General features: G+C 37.3%; 1 protein-coding gene across 3 annotated transcripts in view; it reads left to right on the top strand.

Moving 5' to 3' along the window:
* The window catches only part of ogfod1 (2-oxoglutarate and iron-dependent oxygenase domain containing 1), a 53,725-nt gene that overhangs the window by 17,381 nt on the left and 22,828 nt on the right, over positions 1-13,516 (top strand). For all 3 annotated transcript variants that reach the window (XM_069901050.1, XM_069901051.1, XM_069901049.1), the window contains exons 5-6: positions 12,025-12,141; positions 13,368-13,459. In XM_069901050.1, the coding sequence (XP_069757151.1) occupies positions 12,025-12,141; positions 13,368-13,459 (209 nt within the window). The remainder of the gene's footprint in view (positions 1-12,024; positions 12,142-13,367; positions 13,460-13,516) is intronic.

Raw genomic sequence — 13,516 nt, 5'->3', positions numbered from 1 at the left:
AATACATTTATTCATTTCTATATACCATTGTTGTATTTTCAAATTATCTTCCAATTTCCAGGTTGACATAATACATTTTTTTGCTACAGCTAGGGCTATCTTAACAAATCTTTTTTGTGCATCCTCCAAGTCAATTCCAAATTCTTTATTTTTTATGTTACTTAGGAGAAAGATCTCTGGATTCTTTGGTATATTGTTTTCTGTTATTTTATTTAATATCTGATTGAGATCATCCCAAAATTTTTCTACTCTCTCACATGTCCAGATTGCATGAATTGTTGTTCCCCTTTCTTTTTTACATCGAAAACATCTATCAGATACTGTTGGGTCCCATTTATTTAACTTTTGCGGTGTAATGTATAGTCTGTGTAACCAATTATATTGTATCATACGCAGCCTCGTATTTATTGTATTTCTCATCGTTCCAGAGCATAACTTCTCCCATGTTTCCTTTTTTATCTTTATATTTAAATCTTGTTCCCATTTTTGTTTAGTTTTACCATTTGTTTCCTCATTTTCCTTTTCTTGCAGTTTAATATACATATTTTTTATAAATCTTTTGATTAACATTGTATCTGTAATCACATATTCAAGGTTACTTCCCTCTGGTAAACTCAAGTTGCTTCCTAATTTATCTTTCAAGTAGGATCTCAGTTGGTAATATGCCAGCGCTGTATCTCCCGTTATATTGTACTTATCTCTCATTTGTTCAAAGGATAAGAATCTACTTCCTGAAAAACAATTTTCTATTCTTTTAATCCCTTTTTTTTCCCATTTTCTAAAGGCAAGGTTGTCTATTGTAAAAGGGAGTAGCTTATTTTGCGTCAATATTAGTTTTGGTATTTGGTAATTTATTTTATTTCTTTCTACATGAATCTTCTTCCATATATTGAGGAGATGGTGTAATACTGGAGAAGTTCTATGTTGTACCAATTTTTCGTCCCATTTATATAATATGTGTTCAGGTATCTTTTCCCCTATTTTATCTAATTCTAGTCTCGTCCAGTCTGGTTTTTCCCTTGTTTGATAAAAATCTGATAGGTACCTTAATTGTGCGGCTCTATAATAATTTTTGAAGTTTGGCAATTGTAAGCCTCCTTGTTTATACCATTCTGTTAATTTGTCTAGTGCTATCCTCGGTTTCCCCCCTCTCCATAAAAATCTCCTTATTATTTTCTTTAACTCTTTGAAGAATTTTTCTGTCAGTTGTATTGGCAATGCCTGAAATAAGTATAGTATCCTTGGAAAAATGTTCATTTTAATACAGTTTATCCTTCCTATCAGTGTTAGTGGTAGCTCTTTCCAATGCTCTAAATCGTCCTGTAATTTTTTCATTAGTGGATTGTAATTGAGTTTATATAATTGGCCTAGATTTTTGTTTATTTGCACACCTAGGTATCTTATTGCCTGCGTTTGCCATCTGAATGGGGATTCCTCCTTAAATTTTGAGAAATCTGCGTTATTCATAGGCATTGCTTCACTTTTATTTACGTTTATCTTGTATCCCGACACTTCTCCATATTCCTTCAATTTCTTATATAGTTCTTTTATTGATAGTTCTGGTTCTGTTAAGTACACTATCACATCATCCGCAAACAGACTGATTTTATATTCCCTGTCTTTTATTTTTATTCCTTTTATATTATTATCTCTTCTTATCGATTCTGCTAGTGGTTCTATAGCTAGCGCAAACAATAATGGTGATAGTGGGCATCCCTGCCGCGTTGACCTGCTTAAGTTAAATTGCTTTGATACATGTCCATTTACTGTCACTTTCGCTAACGGTCCCTTATATAATGCTTTAATCCAATTAATATACTTCTCCGGTAAACTGAATTTTTGCAATACTTTGAACAAGTAATTCCATTCTACTCTGTCGAAGGCCTTCTCTGCGTCTAAAGCAACTGCTACTGCCGGTGCTTTATTTCCTTCTACTGCATGAATTAAGTTAATAAATTTACAAATATTGTCTGTTGTGCGTCTTTTTTTGATAAATCCAGTTTGGTCTAAATTTACCATTTTCGGTACCTGTTCTGCTAATCTGTTCGCTAATAGTTTAGCTATTATCTTATAATCTGTGTTTAGCAAAGATATTGGTCTATATGACGCTGGTGAGAGTGGATCTTTCCCTTGTTTTAGTATCACTGTAATTATTGCTGTTTTACATGAATCTGGTAAGTTTTGTGTCTCATCAATCTGGTTGATTACATCCAGGAGGGGCGGTATTATTAGGTCTTTAAATGTTTTGTAGAATTCTATTGGGAGTCCATCCTCTCCTGGTGTCTTATTATTTGGTAAATTTTTTATTATCTCTTGTATTTCTACTGTTCCAAATGGTTCTGTTAATTTATTTTGTTCCTCTATTTGTAGTTTTGGTAGTTCAATTTTAGTCAAAAATTCATCTATTTTCCCTTCTTTCCCTTCGTTTTCGGTTCGGTATAATTGTTCATAGAATTCTCTGAAGTTTTCCTTAATTTCTTTTGGATTATATGTAATTTGTTTGTCTTTTTTCCTTGTTGCCAATACCATTTTCTTAGTTTGCTCTGTCTTAAGCTGCCATGCTAGGATTTTGTGTGTTTTTTCCCCTAGTTCATAATATTTCTGTTTTGTCTTCATTATATTCTTCTCCACCTTATATGTTTGTAATGTTTCATATTTTATTTTTTTATCCGCCAATTCTCTTCTTTTGGTTGTATCTTCCTTTATTGCTAATTTTTTTTCTATGTTTATTATTTCCCTTTCCAACTGCTCTGTTTCCTGATTATAGTCCTTCTTCATCTTGGTTGCATAACTTATTATTTGCCCTCTAATGAATGCTTTCATTGCTTCCCATAGTATAAACTTATCTTCCACTGATTCCGTATTTACTTCAAAGTACATTTTTAATTGTTTTTCAATAAATTCTCTAAAATCCTGTCTTTTAAGTAGCATGGGGTTTAATCTCCATCTATACATTCTTGGAGGGATGTCTTCTAGCTCTATTGCCAATAACAGGGGTGAGTGGTCCGATAATAGTCTAGCTTTATATTCCGTTTTCCTAACTCTCCCTTGTATGTGGGCTGATAACAGGAATAGGTCTATCCTTGAGTATGTTTTATGTCTAGTCGAGTAGTATGAGTATTCCTTTTCTTTTGGGTTTTGTTTCCTCCATATGTCCACAAGTTTCATTTCTTGCATTGATTTAATTATAAATTTGGTTACTTTGTTCTTCCTGTTAATTTTTTTCCCCGTTTTATCCATATTTGGATCCAAATTCAGATTGAAATCCCCTCCTATTAGTATGTTCCCTTGCGTATTAGCTACCTTCAAAAAGATATCTTGCATAAACTTTTGATCTTCTTCGTTAGGTGAATATATATTAAGTAGATTCCAAAGCTCTGAATATATCTGACATTTTATCATAACATATCTCCCTGCTGGATCTATTATTTCCTCTTCTATTTTAAATGGCACATTTTTGCTAATTAATATAGCCACTCCTCTTGCTTTTGAATTATACGATGCTGCTGTTACATGTCCTACCCAATCTCTCTTTAATTTCTTGTGCTCCAATTCAGTTAAATGTGTTTCTTGGACAAATGCTATATCTATTTTTTCCTTTTTCAGTAAATTTAGTAGTTTCTTCCTTTTAATTTGGTTATGTATTCCATTAATATTTAGAGTCATATAGTTCAGCGTAGCCATTTTATATTTTGTTTATCTTCTCTTTCCGTTTTTCCATCATTACCTTTCCTCCTTTTCCATTTCTGTTTTCTTATTTTCAACTCTTTACCAGACAACATTCCTACAACATCCAACATTTTCCTTATTCTCCTATTTCTATCTTCTTTATCCCCAATCTCCCCTTCCCCTCCTGAGTTGCCCTTTATCCCTTGTCGGACAACCACATCTCCCCTCTCCATTTGGATTTGCGAATCCACTCGCAAGCGTCAACTGATTTTGCAGTGACCGCTCTTTTCCCCCCACCCAGCCCCCCCCAGAAAAGATTTCGTTTTTTATATGTCACAAAGGTCACTCTTTTAGTTCCCTCCTTATTCTCTCTATTCCATTACCTTCCCTTATTAATTCTTGTCTATACTTTCTATGTTTTCCTCTAATTACAGATACTTTCACATATGCCCGTTGTCTCTATTCACTCTTATACCTCTTTACCCGCATACATATCAATCGTGGTCATTTTTACCCTCCTTACCCGTCTTCATCCCTCAGTCTATTTTTGTCTTTACCCACATACATATCAATCGTGATAATTTTTGCTCTCATTACCCGTCTTCATCCCTCAGTCTATTTTTGTAATTGTTCTGCAAATTTTCGTGCTTCTTCTGGATCCGAGAATAGTCTGTTTTGTTGTCCTGGAATAAATATTTTCAATACCGCAGGATGCTTCAGTGTAAATTTATATCCTTTCTTCCATAAAATCGCTTTTGCTGCATTGAACTCTTTTCTCTTCTTTAGGAGTTCAAAGCTTATATCTGGATAAATGAAGATTTTTTGCCCTTTATACTCCAGTGGTTTGTTGCCCTCTCTTACTTTTTCCATTGTCTTCTCCAGCACCTTTTCTCTTGTAGTATATCTTAGGAATTTTACTACAATAGATCTTGGTTTTTGTTGTGGTTGTGGTTTAGGGGCCAATGCTCTATGTGCCCTTTCTATTTCCATTTCTTGCTGTAGTTCTGGACATCCTAGGGCCTTAGGGATCCATTCTTTTATAAACTCCCTCATATTCTTGCCTTCTACATCTTCCTTAAGGCCCACTATCTTTATGTTATTTCTTCTGTTATAATTTTCCATTATATCTATTTTTTGGGCTAGTAATTCTTGTGTCTCTTTAGTTTTTTTATTAGATTCCTCCAATTTCTTTTTTAAGTCTTCTACCTCCATTTCTGCTGCTATTGCCCGTTCTTCCATCTTGTCCATTTTTTTCCCCATTTCTGTTAAGGTCATATCCATTTTATTTATTTTCTTTTCTGTGTTGTTTATTCTTCTTCTTAAATCATTGAATTCCTGTGTTTGCCATTCTTTAAATGACTCCATGTATCCTCTAACAAGAGCAAGTACCTCCTTTACCTTGCCTATCTTTTCTTCTTCTATTTCCCTGTACTCTTCCTCTTCCTCTTCTTCTTCCTCTAGGTTGACCATCTGTTGTTTCTTTGCTGCCCTTTCCTCCTCTTCTTTCTTGTTTCTATTGTCTTCTGTGGTCTCTTCTTGCTGCAGGTGTTCTGCAGCTGTCGTTGCCGGCTGTGGAGATCGACTCCCCAGCTGGTCCCCCCTCCCGTCGGTGTGTTTCTTTGTATGCGCATCGCGCATGCGCGAGGAGTCGCGCATGCGCGGTTGCGCACTTTTACTCGGCTCTGTGAGCCATTGTTGTAGTTCTCTTTCTACCGACCTGAGGTAGTGGGGTCTTCTCTCCACAGCGGGCCTCTTCGGACAGGTAAGGCCTTCACCTTTTTCCTCCGTTGTCTTCTCTTCCTCTCTTCTTTCCGTTGATTTTGATTTTTCTCCTTTTGTCTCCATCTTCTTTCCACCTTTATATTCACTTTTCTTTAACTTGTATTTCTGTGCCTTTGTATTTTCTCTTGTTTTTCCCGACTTTTCTGGAGAGGGCTGGAGTTCACCGTCCGGCCACTACTCCATCACGTGACTCCTCTTTTACGTGACCTTTTCAAGTGGGATCCAGCTATTCATCTCTGAAGACCACCTATCCATGAATAGATGGGAGTCAGACTTTCATGTTATTGCTATGCTTGAGAATTAGTGATCTACCAACTGTGGTAAAGTTCCCCAGAGGGCAAAACTCTGGGTCTACTGGGAAGCTGACTTCCATGATCTTGGTTAGGGTGTCACAGAGGTCATACCAGAAGGCCCTCACCTTTTGTGCAAAGCTAGGTAGAATGTAAATATGAACCAACTTCTACACCACACCTAAAACACATCTCTGATAATTTACATTTATATTGCTGTAATTTCTGTGGGGTGAGGTGCAGTTGATGGAGAAAATTATAATGGACCAATCTATACCTGGCTTTGATCAAGGCCAATATACTTCCCTGACGCAGATCTGACTAGAGTTGTTTGTCAATTGTTGTGCCTAAGTCTGACTCATATATCACCCTAGATTTATGTAAACTTGACTTTGGGATCTCGCTCATCAATAAAAAATACATCCTAGAAATAAATGTATATATATTTCCTTCATGGAGTAGTTTCTCCTTTTCAGTGAGTCCTGGTAGAGTCATTTCAGGGCCCAAATTGGCCCTAAGGAAGGATCATAACTGAAGGTAACAAAAACAGCTATTATTGAACAAGTCCCGTTTCTTATTCAGCTGTTCAAATAACAATCCTCCAGTCATTGTATCCCCCTTATGATACCAAGTTTCCAAAATGGTGTTATTCAAAGTCATAGGTATAAGTTCATTCTGTCTCAAAGGTATCCTCGGTGACAATCCTCCACAAGTCTCACACCATATTTTAACCAAGAGTTTTAAAATGGGGTTGCCTGTCCTGCTATCTATAGTTTTGGAATTCCATTTACACATGAAATCATAATATACATTCTCTTTTAGAGAGTGAAATCCAATTTGTACTCATGAGGGGTATCGTCCCTCTCAAAAAAATGAAGAAATGAATCTCATTTGGGCAGCCAAATAATACTTTTTGAAACTAGGCAACCTGATGCCTCCTAAGCTATAATCACATGTTAACTTTTCCATGGGTATTCTAGGTACCTTACAATTCCAAATAAATTGCCCAACATGCTTTTTAAGGCTTTTAAAAAAGGTTTGAGCTGGTGCAATGGGCAAGGACTGGAAAAGGTACTGCAATCCTTGCAATATATTCATCTTTACACAGTTGACCCTGCCAATTAGAGAGATGGGCAAATTCATCCACCTACTCAAATCTTCTTCAATTTTACTAAGTAGTGGGTGGTAATTGAGTTTGTATAAATTCTGAAGATAATTTTCTACCATTATTCCAAGGTATTTGTTGCCACCTGAGGGCCATTTGAATGGACTTTTTCGCTAGTACTCAGTGTGATCAAAATTTGTTAGTGGGATGATTTTACTTTTTCTCCCAGTTTCCCTTGTATTTTGAAACTTCGCCATAAAAATTTAATAGAATGTGTAATTTAGTAAGGGAATTAATCGGATCTGTTAAATACAGGATTACATTGTCTGTCATAAGATTCATTTTGTGGTTTGTCTGACCCACCATGAAACCCTTTATCTCCGGGTCTTGTCTAATTGCCTCTGCCAAGGGTTAGTAGGCAAGATAAAAGTCCTGGAGACTAGGGGCAACCTGTCTGCTCGATCTGGTCAAAGGGAATGCTGCCAAGACCTGCCCATTAGTGACAACTCTAGCTTTGGGTCTGTAATAAAGAGTTTTAACTTAATTAATGAACAGTTGACCAAATCTGAGCTTGGTCAAGACTCGAAATAAATACGGCAATTCCAGCCTGTCAAAGGCTTTCTCGGTATTCAGAGCCACAGCGACACTTGGTTCAACCTGAGATTTTGCATAGTGGATAATATTAAAGAGCCTACATAGTTTGTTGGCTGACCATTTATAAATAAAGCCGCTCTGGTCTATATTTATTAATTTAGGCAAGTATTGGCCAAGCTTGTTAGCCAGGACCTTAGAAATCAATTTGTAATCTGAAGTGAGTCAAAATGAGGGGTATTTCAATGGCTCCCAGTTCTTTTTATGAATCACAGTAATTATGATAGTAGAAAATGATTTGGGGAGAGTTTGGGTTTTACATGCTAAGCTAATTACATCCATGATGAGGGGTATAAGTAGATTCTTAAATTCTCTGTAAAATTCTGGCAGGAAACTGTCCTCCCCGGTGATTTATTGGACTGTAGTGAGCTCAAGGCTTTTTCAATGTCTTTTGAAGTGAAGGGGAGGTTCACATTTACTTGATCATCTTGGCCAAGTTTGGGTAGTTCAACAGTGGATAAATCTTAAGTCAGGTCTTCTGAAGACTGATTTATATAGGTTTGTATAAAACAGTTTAAATGTATTATAAATTTCTGTTTGGTTATATGAAACTGAGCCCATTTCATTCTGGATTGAATTTATTATTCTTGAACTCTCCCCTGCTCTCAATTGCCAGGACAAGACTTTACGAGCTTTGTCTCCCAGTTCATAATTCCTTTGTTTAGTTCTTAGAATTTTAGTGTGCAGTTTATTCTACTTGAATTTTTTGTTTACAAGCACTTTGGAGCTGGACTGTTGAAACTGCCATGTATTTCTTCTTAATATCTTTTGTATTTGAGATTACCCGATATCTGTCCCCTAAGGTAGGCTTTTAATGTGTCCCATAGAATAAAACTATTGGGACCAGAGAGACAGTTTATCTCACAGAACTTTATCTGGTCTCTAATGAATTTGCAAAATTCTGGTTTTTGGAGTGAGGTAGGATTCAGACGCCATGTGTATGAATTAGTTGATTTTTCTGGCAGAGAGAGAGTCAGAGATGAGTGATCCGACAAGGTTCTAGATAGGTATTCAGATTCTAATGTTCAGTGAATTAACTGTGTTGATAACAAAAAGAAGTCAATCCTAGTATGGGTGTCATGAGGTCCAGAATGAAAGGAGTAGTCCCTGATTCGAGGCTGTGTTGTTCTCCACATCTGTCAAATTGAAATCTTTCATAGTGGTTTTTGTCTATTTTATTTTGGATATTGTTTGCTTAATTTGTCCAGAATAGGGCCCAAACAAAGAATTGAAGTCATCTCCTACAATTATATTTTGTTGTTCCCCAAAACCTTAGGGAAAATATCTTGATTAAAGGATTCATCATCATAGTTAGGTACGAATAGGTTTAAAAATGTCCAGGACTCTGGCAATTAGCTAATACATATTGGTCTGACGGGTCAATGGTAGTTTCTCAAATCATTACTGTTGTGTTTTTGTTTATCAGGATGGCTACCCCTCGATTTTGGAATTAAAAGATGACGATATATGTCCTACTCACTCTCTCCTTCGTTTCTTGCATTCTTGTATAGTAAGGTGGGTTTCTTGTATAAAGGCAACATCAATTTTCATTTTTTTTCAGCTGTGCCAAGACTCATTTCCTCTTAACTGTTCCATTCAGAACATTCACATTAAAGCTAATAAATTTCACTACCTTATCAATTAGTAATAATCACATATATATATATATATATATATACACCAAAGTGTTATGATCTCCTGTAAAATTGCCATACAAGTAAAAATGTGTCTTCTGTGGCAAAGTTGTAAAGGATCGGATAAGGCACTGACATGATTGACAAATTTAAAAATAAGACTAAAAATAAAAATCCCTCTCTCCCCCCTCCCAATGCTAACCCCTGAATATTCAGCATTACCTTCCCCATTAGGCTGGGTTGTGCATTTTGCACTCACTAAGTGCAGCATATCTGACTAACTCTTCAACATTTTACCCGGCCCAGGGCTCCTATCTAAAACGTATAAACTATTATATAAGTTTATTCAATTTTGAATACAACATTGTTTTTTTAAAAAAATGCTCAACTCAGAAACAATTAGTCTGAAAATCAGTCATCGTAAAAAAAACTAGTCAGTTTAATTTGGTTTAGATTGGAATTCAGCTATCTATTGTAGGTGGGAAAGGTGACTACACTTTAAGGCACATATTCTCAGCAGTTCGTGAGGACCACGATCCAATTTTCCTCCACCTGCTCTTACTCGCCATTTTATTTTCCTTCTGGCCAATTATGGAAGAGTGTCATTGCTTCCCCGGGCACCTTGAAGAATCTTCCTTCCACCTACAGTGTTGCTGGGTGAAGCAAGGTAAATGGAATACACTTAGACCAGAGCTCCTCCTTTACCTAGTCGAACAAGACTTGCACTTAAGTCAGGAAAAAAAACACTGGCTTGTTGTCATACAATGGGGCCCTTGTCCTCTCTTGCTCGTTGCACACAGTGTTTAATATTTTTAACCTGGTCCTGATACCTCAACAGACATATCGGGATGTGTTCTTGGTCTCTGGCCCGTAGACATGCCAGGTGCAAAGACTTGGTGGGCCCTTTTGATTCAGTAAAGTGTTCTTGTCCCAGAATGTCTGGGATCCAACCTTGAAAAATTCTACGGGATCTTTTCCCTCAGAGCCTTCCTTCAGGTTAACGATTTGGACATTTGGACATATTTCTAAATGGAGCACCTTTCCCAGTAGAAAGTCATTTTCCTTCCTTAGCCTCTCACGGGAGGAGTCCACTTCTGTTATTTGGTCCTCTACCGTCCTGATGCGCACCTCAGTGGCAGCCACTCGGGTGGTCAACTGGTTGAACATGACATTAAGTCCTGAGATAGACTGGTTAATCTCCTCCATTGGGCATCTAATTTATTAGAGAGGGCTTAATTGTCTTTTTGAAATCCCCCTCCTTCAGTGGTTGCTCTTGAGTTGGCCCTGTGCCAAGGATGGATCTCTGCAGACCTCGAGGTTTTTGAGGCAGCCATCTTTCTGCTTTGTGAATGTCCCTTTGCTGAGATGGATTCTACTATCGACTGGATTCTGGTCAGAAACTGTATTCCTTTGTATAATTTCTTGTTTCTTGCTCAAGTTCTAGGTATGTAACTAGTTTAAAGGTGATTTTTAAGTGTTTTTAATGGTTTTAAATGGCTGCCATCTTGCCTTTTTGCCATCATCCTATAGCTAGGATGAACTTCACTCTTAAGGTTGAATTCTTGTCAGTACCTGTTTCTTTGCTTGATTCTTCATTTCTTGCTCTTGATTTAGCTGTTCAGCTATTTTACAGACAATTGTGAGTCCTTTTAATGGTGTTTCAGTGAATTCTTCTGAGGAGCCCTGGGGCTCACGTCCTCCTATCTCCATTGCATCACATGACCCCCTCTTTCTCCCCCCCCCCTTCCGATTCCCTGGACATGCTTTCTCCTGTAATTTAGAAATTTTTTACATGGCTTTGTATATGCTGATTTGCCTTAAAAGTCGTTGTTCTTGTATCAGTAAAATTAACAGAATTTTTATGAGATAAATAATCATTTAATTTGTTTTTGGTGTTGATCACCAGAGATTTTTCTCTGTTTTTGTCCACTTAGAACCCTTGTATGCCTCCTGGAAGGTAGTCATTGCATCCAAAAGATGCCTTTTGTGGACAATTATCATGACAAGGAGTCTTCGGAGTGAACAAGTGGTTTTAATTGCAAAGAAGTGCTTGTAATAGGCAGGGGAGAATTGTTGTACAGGGAGAGCAGTGTACCGTGCAAACTGCTTATGTGCAGTTGAATGTGAATGGCAGTTTGGAGTGATTTATTCTCTTAAATATGAGCTTTTAGATTGAGAAGGAACTGGTGAACAGTAGCAGTTATTCTGTTCACTGTGCTTTTAAAATCCATCTGATGAGAATTTCATGATTGGAAAAAATGCACGAACAAAAAAATGTATTGTACAAATACGAGTGCTTGAATCTTAACAACCAGCATCAAGAAAGCTAAAAATGTACAAAGTAATTTAATTTAATTTTTATCTTCACAATGCCAATCCTTGGCATTACATAAACAGATGTGACAGGTCCTTTTTTTGTTCAATAGATCCTCAAAAGACAAATTACAAAACATTTCTTTCTTTCACTTTTTCTCTGAAAAGTGATAGTTCCATGGGGGGGGGGGTTGCATGATGTCCATATTTGTATATATTATATTTGTTTATGTGGGTTTGGATTTTGTGTGTTGATAGCTTATTTAATCAACTGCAGCTGTTTTAGTGTTGCATATGTATTTTATATTGGGGACCATTAAATTGAAAGATGAGGACAGCCTTCCTGTTGCTTGGAGCAAGCATGATGCAGGCTAACGATGGAGTGAGTAATCTGCCTGGATTGGGTATACTGGATGTCATCAAACCATCAACAAAGATGGGGAAAAACGTTAAAATAAAACCTGAACATTTATTAGTAAAATTTGTTAGACTGAAAACGTTGCTGAATATTCACTAAGTATAACCAAGGATAATTTTAAGTAGAAGCTACACTGAACATTTGACCCCAATGCTGTTTTAGATGTCTTGCTTTGTCATGACGATGAGCTGGAAGGACGGAGAATAGCCTTCATCTTGTATCTTGTGCCTGAGTGGCAAGCAAGCGATGGTGGCACCTTGGACCTTTATGATGCAGATGGTGAGTGAGTAGGATTTACAATCTATCACTGAGTTATACTGCTTCAGCTGCGTCTTAACTGGAGATTCAACCCAAGAGATGTCTACCTGCAGTTCATCATTATGGTGGCCATATGTGTTGAATTGATTGTGTTGTTTTAGTTCCTAGCAGTTATGATTACTGTGACAACACCCTATGTCAATGTATATACAACCAATGTATTAAGGATGCTGACACAATTTGAGGGCCTTATTTATCAGGGTAAATGGGCCGTACTGACGTAGACACATTTCTGATGGTAGATTTCAGAATCAAAATAACTGTTGTGTGGGACAAAATTAAAATGAAGAAAGAACTAACAATTATTTATGTGCAGTGAAATTAGGATGCCGCCATCTCTAATTATTCAAGTGCCTTTTGCACTTAATATTTAGGTTTCTTTTTAAATGTGGACTGGATGGTTTGGTATGTGACTCCATCAGCAGTTGTAAGTGCCAATCAAACAACTGTCATTAGGGCTGATCAGTAACTCTCCAAAGACAAAGCATCTCACCTGATGTGCACCCATCAACCCTCCTAAACCTTAATTTCCTCCACCACCATCACACACTGGTTGCCTGTGAACTATCTATAAAATGTAGTGCGGTGAGTTGCATAGGTACTCTGAGACCACCTTGAAACTTATGACTTCTACCCAGTAACTAGTGAACACCTCTGCCTGCAGTAGAAAAACAAACTGCTGAAGGGAATGGACATTCATTGTTTCGGGTCAAAATCCTGCTTCAGGTCAGTGAAAGGGGAGGGAAGGTAGGCAGCCTTAAAAAGGAGAGAGACAAGGAGAAAGTTATAGGTGATGGATGGACCTAGGAAGGGTGAAGGATGATAGAGCAATGGAACCAGATGGTGGGTGGGTGGGTGGTAGAGTTGGGAGACAAGCAATTGCCAGGATTCCAGCATTTGCAGTCTCTTGTGTCTCCATCACTGACTGCAGATTCAGCACTACTTTGCACATTCTCTTTGGAAATATATTGCCATGCTTTGCCCAGTTCTCCCTCCCCTACAGCCTGAAGGCACACTTTCACCAGATGACGAGAATTCTGATTAAAATTGTAGTCTTCAGAGGTTAGTCAGAACAGAAAGATGATGTTGATTGTAATGTGGGAATCGGTTTGTGGGCAAATGGGAAATGATGCATGTCTACCACTTATAACTAAATATTTACTACTTTCATCAATTGTCTTTTACAGACCATTACCAGCCTCAGAAGATTACCAAGTCATTAACTCCATCGTGGAACACTTTAGTTTTCTTTGAAGTTTCACCTGTCTCTCATCATCAGGTACTGAAGTGACAAAGTTCAAAAATAAGCCAACTGTTGATCACCAGACAAAGAAGC

Source organism: Narcine bancroftii, chromosome 10, assembly GCF_036971445.1.
Source record: "Narcine bancroftii isolate sNarBan1 chromosome 10, sNarBan1.hap1, whole genome shotgun sequence".
Classification (NCBI taxonomy): Eukaryota; Metazoa; Chordata; class Chondrichthyes; order Torpediniformes; family Narcinidae; genus Narcine; species Narcine bancroftii.
The sequence above is the reverse complement of the archived record's forward strand: the minus strand, read 5'-3'. Positions and strand labels throughout refer to the sequence as shown.